Source organism: Netta rufina (assembly GCF_964035555.1).
Source record: "Netta rufina genome assembly, chromosome: 1".
Classification (NCBI taxonomy): Eukaryota; Metazoa; Chordata; class Aves; order Anseriformes; family Anatidae; genus Netta; species Netta rufina.
In genome coordinates this window covers 162,243,203-162,251,322 of record NC_140123.1, presented here as the reverse complement: position 1 = coordinate 162,251,322, position 8,120 = coordinate 162,243,203, and the positions used below count along the sequence as shown (strand labels likewise).

General features: G+C 40.9%; 1 protein-coding gene across 1 annotated transcript in view; it reads right to left on the bottom strand.

The window, feature by feature from the left end:
• Positions 1 to 6,323: 6,323 nt before the first annotated feature.
• ANO4 (anoctamin 4) overlaps positions 6,324 to 8,120 on the bottom strand; it is a gene marked incomplete at both ends in the record, with an annotated part of 124,073 nt that continues 122,276 nt past the window's right edge. The window contains one exon of the mRNA XM_084287253.1: positions 6,324 to 6,515. Coding sequence (XP_084143379.1) covers positions 6,324 to 6,515 — 192 coding nt within the window. The remainder of the gene's footprint in view (positions 6,516 to 8,120) is intronic.

Here is an 8,120-nt window from a genome sequence, read left to right as displayed (position 1 = left end):
GGAAGAAGATGGCCCTCTTTCCTGTACTGGGCAAGAGAGAAGGCTGCACCTGCAGTTGCCACTGCCGTTATGTGTGGGGCTGTGAGCTGAAACCCGCTATAGCCATTTGTGTTCGTGCAGTCCCTGTTGTCATTCACGGGATTCAGTTGCAAGACTGGGACAGATCAGGCCAGAGTATGTTGTTTTGTCATGAGCAGAGTCCACTGTGCAGTCCCCAGGTAAGGAAGGGATTACATAGGCTGTAGTTTGATAAAATCTTGTCCGTGGCTGCAGGGTACTGGATGGCTCATCCTCTGGTGGGGCTGCCAAGAGGAGCTCAACAGCACATTCCTCCTTGACCATGTACTTCTGGCTTGGAAGAGTAAAAACCACCATAGCTTCCTTGTCCTATCTGCTTTCTGGTACAACAGGGACCAGACTATTTGACCCACTGTGTTGTTTTTGCACTGCAGAGTTTCTGCTACGGGTATATGTAGGTGTTCAAAACTTGTCTACAGCAATGGAACCAAATTGGGTAATAAAAGTAATTGCAGGAAAGCCAAGCTGTGAAGCTTATAAAGCTGTCATGCTTGAGATTTAAATCAAACACTGACTGTGTGTCTTAAACACTCTCTAGAAGTTATGCTGCAGTTGTACCCTGTGCTGAGCTGCTATAATTTGGGGTTTGACTCAGTGCTAGTTTATCTATGCCAATTTGGGCCCTTTAGCTCTTAATCTGTTCTGTGCCCCAGTGACAGTGGGCATTTGGTGATCTCCTGTGTAAGATGAGCTGACAAGATCAGAAAACATTAGGAATTAAAAATGGGAGCAGACCTCTCCTAGAGGAGTACAGACCAGATAGACCGTGCACGGCTTGCCACTAGGAGCACATCTCCATCAGCTAACCCAGTGCAAAATGACGTGATGAAGGCAGGCTTCCTCTCTGCCTCCTGAAACATGCACTTGCACAATCCAATGAAGAATTTCGGGCCATCCCCTTGTCTCTCATTCCTCTGCTGCAGTGCTGTGACCAGGTTAGTGTCAGAACACTGTGCAGAAGGGCAAGCAGAATAAATCCCAGCAAGCAGGATAAATACCTGGTGTTACATCTTGTGTCCCCATATCTAAGATCTGTTCTGAGATGATCAATAGCATGCTGTTTAAAGTCTTCTGGGATTCAGGACAGAGGCCTCTGTTCTGGGACTGTCCTAGTCTCCCTGAGACAACTAGCCCACTGAGTGAATGAACTGCCTATGCTTTCCAAACATTGAATGGTTAAGTGCAGCTCATGCAGCCTTGTGCCTTGACTTCATGACAAAAACTGATACTGCACTTTGTGCTGCAAAATAGTTTTTGAGCCTTGGAGTAAAATAATTTGTAGTTACCAGGTATTTGCATCCCACAGATCTGATCAAGAGTAAGTAATGGTATTTCCACTCTGCTACAGAGAACCAAAATGTGGTGAAAAGGACTGGTGTCCCTCTGTGTGTCTCTGCTTAGTGACACATAGTAAGCCATGGACAAAAGAGAAGCCTATTGCAAGCCCTTGGTTTATGTGCCACCTGGTATGGCTACAGCTCTCCCAACCCACATGCTGAAATCCCATCTGAACCTGCTCCTCAGGAGGGTGACTGATTGCTGTTTTATTGAACAGCATCAGTATGGCCTATGTTGCACCACTCTGTGCTGAGATCCCTGTTTGCACTGTAGTCAATACTGCCTTAAACTATCCTGCGTGACCTGTGGCTTCTACCTGTTCTGTTCATGGAGAGAAGACTAATCTTGCTGATTATCCTACTTAAGAAAAAAATGTAGTGTCACAGAGTTTTTCCTCAGTACTTTGAATTCACATAATTTATTAAAACAGAGAAAACACATAAGTCATTGCTTGAAGTTACTTTTTTTGAGCACTTCATTTAACTCTAATTTTGGTATGAAGTGAAAGTTTGGGCTAGTTGATATCTGTGGGTCTACAAAATGAGTTTTTACTGGGGAAAATACCTTGCTGTAAGAGGCAAACATTTTTAAACATTGCAGATGACCCTGGTAACTATCCCTTTTCTTGTTAGTTCACCTCCCATGATTGCTGCAGAGCCAAGAAGTGACTCTTCCTGCTTTGCTTTTTTTTTTCTATATGCTTGTTACTTTAATTGGCATCACTAATTAAAACAGTTAATTTTGAATAATATTTTCTCTGGGATTATACACTGTCCTCAGCTAGTTGGACACAGAGCCAGGGCCTTGTGTAAAAGCAGCAAGACAATTCTCAATGTCTCCATCATGCTCCTGCACCTTGATCCTTCATCTCTCCCAGCTAAAAACTCAACCAACAATGAAATGAAGGATGGCCAAGCCAATTAATTCCATGGGAGTAGGAGCCCTCCACACTGTCCAAATTACATGTGGCATCTGTCAGGGTCAAGAGAAAAAGCAAGTAGGAACATTAAAAAGTGAACTAAATACACAACAGAAACAATAATTGACTATGTAAATACACAAAGGATTCACAGAGAGAAGGCAGTGATGGATCCTGGCCCTTTTAGGTTTGCATTTACTTTTGCTTCTACTCAACTGGTCTGTTTGCTTTCTGAACAAATAAGGGAAACAGAAAAAAAATCATGAACACCAAACAGCAAATATTTCATATGCATAATTTATTTTAAAGTTTATTGCGTCACATTATACAAGCATTAAACATGGCTTTATGTTGATGATTTTTTTTAAAGTGTGAAAACTTGACATTCTTCTTCATAGGATTTTTTTCTATTTACAAATAAACAATCTCTCTATATACTTTATATATATATTATATATATATGGTAAATAACATAACTTCCATCAGAAAGACTTTAAATAAAGAAAGAACTGATTTGTAAACAGGGATTCCATTGTAATATTTGGTGGTTTGAACACAGATGATGTTCTATACTTAGGCTTTTTCTTTTGTTAAAGTATCCAGGTTGTTCATTTACATTTCTTCTAAGATTTGTAAAACCAATATGGGACAGAATGCAAAAAACGTAGCAAACAGGCTGAAAAACAGTCCCAATATACAGTTTTTTCCTTGGTTTTAAAAACTGGTGTGTAACTGCTCATGAAGTACATGCTTGCTGTCAAGAGTGGTCTATTGAGATCAATCTATGCTGATTGCAGGATGATTTCACAGTAAATCCTTTGATGTGTGCTGTCCTGCTTGCTATGGAAAATGTCTGTGGCATGCATTGAGGTTGCACTTTTTCTCATTCCTTTGAAGGTAGTGCTCTCTTGGAGCTTGAGTAAGTAAACAACATATAGGACTGTCACCTGGAGGTTTAAACAAAACCCGTCATCAGATCAGAAAGAAGGGAATGACATAAATTTGCTATCTAGAGACCATTTAAAATTCCATTTATTATCATTAGCCTATTGCTTGTATTATATTTTCCTAACTAATGAAATAAATAGAAAGAGGTTGTCTTTCCTGAGTGTTCCGCTACATAGCTTTGAAGGACTAAAGGGAAATCTATTCTGAAGCACTGAAACATCAGTGGGGTGACTGGTCAACATTAAGTGACAGAAATGTACTCAGGAACTGCCAGGGAGGTCAGAGCCCCTTTCAGCATCATGCTCAACACAAGCTTGGTAAACAGCCAACTCACATTCTCGGCTTGAACAGAACAGGATGCAACCTCTAGCAAGGTAGTGTCATGAAAATTCATCACAATGTAGCTATGTTGAAAACTTCTACCAAAAGCAATTTGTATGTATTGTATTTTTGATGCACTTTATTTGTTTTGACACAATATATTGCTGTGATTCCTCCAGAATGGAAGTCAACTTATATTCTACTAGATTTCAATTCGTTCTGGGAAGTTACTGGGAAGTTACTGAGATCTCCAGTGACAAAGCTTTATCTTCCTGCAGGAGTTGGCAAAGCTTTGCACTCATTTGGGTGAGACTGATTTTATGCATGACTCACAACTCATTTTACTACTTAGCAAACATTTCCTAAGCTAGTCGTCTGTTAATTTAGATATTAAACAGAGGGTATGCAATCTAATCCGATTGATCGAGCAAATTTGGTCTGAATGTGATTTTGCATGGTGATCCTGCTTGAGAGCATCCAGATTGCAAGTGCAATAGACACCCGTAGGTGGTGGATGGTAAATACTAACCCATCTGGCATGTGTGTATCAAAGGATGCCATTGCCTAACCTCCACCCCCTATTTACAGAGACACAATATCCCCATTTCTGTACTGCCCATATGGGCTGTGTCCACAGCTGCTGAAGCAAAGATGAACAAACAAGTTCACTTGCTTGTTAGGCAGAAATACACCCCATAACCATTAGTTGTCTTCCTCATTCATTTTGGCACCAAGTCAACACAGAACAGATTCATCCTGAAACCCCTTCAGTGACTACGCTGCCTCATGGGAACACCAAGCCTGGGCCAGGAGTGCCTGATAATGGGAGCTGCTGTGGCATTTATCCTCTTCAGGTAGGATGACAGTCACTAGTGGAGGCTGTACCTTATTGCAAGGAAGCAAAGGGTAGGCAGGCAGTGGCTCTACAGAGATCAGCGTGCAAACATTTTCTTCCACTAAGACGTATTACCTTTTATTAAAACTTTCTTTCCCATAGAAGTAGCACAGTTCTACCCTGCAGTGGAAAGAAGTTGATGGATCTAATTTGGCAATATGTGCAAGTGGTCCTGATGTCTTGTGGAGTCTGAGGATTCCGACCACTGTGTGCTCACTCCAGAAGGGCAAATTTTAGCCCTTCTGTCAAATGGTTTCTAGAGGAACTTGTAGGAACAATTTGCCGATTTTTCCTCCTTCTTAAACACCTTCAGACTAACAAGGTCAATATTCCTTGATATTTCTGATGGAGCTCCAGTCATTGGAAAAGGGTAAAGTGAATTGATCAGCTCCAGGACTTTGTATCTAGCTGTATCATCACCAAGACGTACATCTACTTCCACCTGTCTTCTTACAGTCTTGGCTTTTGAACCTCTTCATGAAGAAATGTTGTGGCTGAGTATGCCGCTGCACATTCTGCAAGAATCACTTTGAGACAAGAGGTGGTAGGACTTTCACAACACTCAGCCTTTTGATTCATGTTGCTCCATCCAACACTTCAGCAGTCTTCAGACTTACAACTCTCCTATTTTGGGCTAATGGTTAGCAAATTCTTTAATTTCTTAATGCTAAATGATTTGTAAAAGGATATAAACAGTGGCCCATTTCAGCCAAATCTAATTCTACAGCCTGTGTAGAATTGTTCTGCATGAAGGATTTCAAGCCATTTTGTGTTATCAGTCTGGTTGTTTCCCACTACTCCCCTCCTTAGATAACAAAGAGGAATAAAGAAAAAGTTACAAGAGCCAAGATTTTGAATGACTGTGTTCTCTTGTTCTGCTGACCTTGTTCATCTTTTTTTTTTTTTCTTTTTTTCTTTCCCCCCCCCCCACTTAGCTCTTTAAGACAGACTGTCTGCTGTTATGTGTATCGTACACCCTAATTCCTGATGGGGCCTAGGTGTGGTCTGGTGATTGACTACATGGGCAATTTTGGGCAAGATGTCCTAACCCGATTTGTTTCCTTCAGACAGTCCTGCAGCTGAAAAGGCACAGTTCAAACATTTAAAACTTGTTACCAACCTTTCACAATAATACTTCCAAATAAGTGACACTACAGTTAGTCACCTCTGGCCACATTTGGATAGCTGTCTGCCAGCACTTCTGCACACAAATTTTTTCAGAACTGTTAGACCAGCTGATTGGACTCATGATCAAGCATATCCTCCTAAAAATACTTAGGTACTGTTGAAGTTATAGAAACAGTCCACATATGTGACTTTAACTGATGGTAAATGCAAGCTAACGCAGCTTAGTCCACCATGGGAGAGGGCATCACTGCCATGCATACGCTGCAGGTGCTGGCCACACATGTGGACACGTACTGTTGTGTTGTTAATGTGCAGTCATTGGCTATGAAATAGCAGCTCGGTCATGAGCAGGAGCCATGAGATCACTAGGTTCTGTAAAGCACTATAAGATATATAATTGCTTTAAAGTTCAGGACCCTGAACTTAAGTCATGCATGGGAGCTTCCTGGAAAGAGTGCAGAGACTTACTCATTGGTCTGCTCTGCTCATGGCAATGTTAGCTCTGGAGAAGACTAAGCCTTGTAAGACCCCTAATTTCAAAAGATTTATCACAGTATGCGCCATGTTAACCATGGGCACACTTGTGATAAGTGCACACAACAGTGATTGACTATTCCTCTTTCACTGCAGAAAACCAGGATTTTTTTTAATAAACAGAATTCCTATCTTCTTTTAAGCAGTTTCTTCCTCACCCCATCATGGCCACTCATTGTGATAAGATTTTCCATTCTTCTTTCTTTCCTTTCGTTCCTTCTGTAGACGTTCTAATTCTGCTTCGTACATCATTTCCTGAATCAGGTATTTTTCTCTCCTCATCCGATCCCTCAGGTCTTTTGGGAGATCTGGGATTAAGTAGGAAATCAGGTGCTTTATGCAAAAGACAAGGTGCTGTGAAAAAAAAAAAAAAAAAAAGAAAAAAAAGGTGAAGAATGAAAATCTTAAGAAAACAAGTACTTTCCATATCTCCTGAAAACCCCTTCCTTCCAATTCACATAAAGATGCTGTGTTGGAACTAAAGCATTACTAAATCTGAAGAAACCAAATCATGAAGATTTTCCCCCGCAAAAACTCCAAAGTCAATGAACTATGGATCTCAGCAAAGGTCAAGAGCAGCTCGGCCCAAATGAAGCCTCGAAACTGTTGGATGACCTCTGTGTTCAAACAGTAAGGTTGTCTGGGCAGGGACTGGTATTAGCGGATTCCTCTGCAGGAGGAGGAAGATTAAATGATATAATACTTTCCTGTTGCTGGAAAACCATTGCATCAGTACTGGAAGCAATGTTACCCATACAAAACAAAGTGTTTTTTTTTTTTTTATTTATTTATTTTTCTTACACTGTGTATCTCTAATCCAAAGGCATATTGCTATTTATTAAACATCCCAATATCCCAATTAAACACAAGGTGATTTTTGTCCCCTGTGTTCTTGTGTTTTAGGCATGCCACAGCAAAGCTTGAGTGTGATAGGGGAGGACAGCTCTGGTGTCCTCTTTTGATTGATCAAAGATGGTGCTAGGAGATTTACACACTTGAGAGGAGGTGCTGAGAAACCCAAATCCTCTGTCTCAGCAAGAACACTCATTCCAGATTGGAGAAATAAAAGTACTTCTTCTCCAACCAGAACGCTTCCTTTGAAAGGCACTGAAAAGAAAATGTAACATATTTTCCCATATATTCTTCCCTCATGAGAAACAAACAAACAAACAAAAACTCAAACCTTCAATACCTTAATTGCTGTTTGTATTCCAAATCTAAAAAGAAAAAAAAAAAAAAGAAAAGAAAAGAAAAAAAAAAAAGCTTCTTCAGTCATAGCTTTTTCACTGAACTCTCAGTTTAGCCTGGACAAATAATTCATCTTACAGTGATAGGAAGTACTTTTTGTTTTTGAGGGAGGCCAAGATAGCCAGAAATAATTACATACACTTGCTCAAAAGTGTCAAATGGTTGTCTGAGCTGAAGTAGTTACTTAATTTGTGAAAAAACAACAACAACCTGTCTTGAATCTCTTACCTCTTAGTGCAATCTTCTACTGTAACTGCTGTGGCAAACACAATATGTCTATCAGTGTTTTCCATAGCGAAAGACGGGTATTGTTTCTGCTGCAATTACCTTTATGATTTCAAAGAGATATTTAAGGAAGTGGTTTGCAGTGCCAGGAAATGGAGTGGTCTCTGCTGAGGGAGACAGCCATGAGCCAGTCTATGGCTTTGGCTGGAGCAAAACAAAGTCAGTTCTCTTGTGCAAGCATTGTCCAAAAAGCTATTCCACAACAGGCTGCACATTTGGCTGGGCACCGAGACTTCAGCAGGACTGATTTGTCTTGCTGCAGTTACCTTTGTCCTTATTCCACGCTGCCTTTACACAGCATCACAGAATGGTTCAGGTTGGAAGGGGTCTCTGGAGGTCATCCTGTCCAACTCCCCTGCTCAGGCAGGGCCATCTGGAGGAGGCCCATGGAGCCAGGACCGTGTCCAAATGGCTTTTGAAGATCTC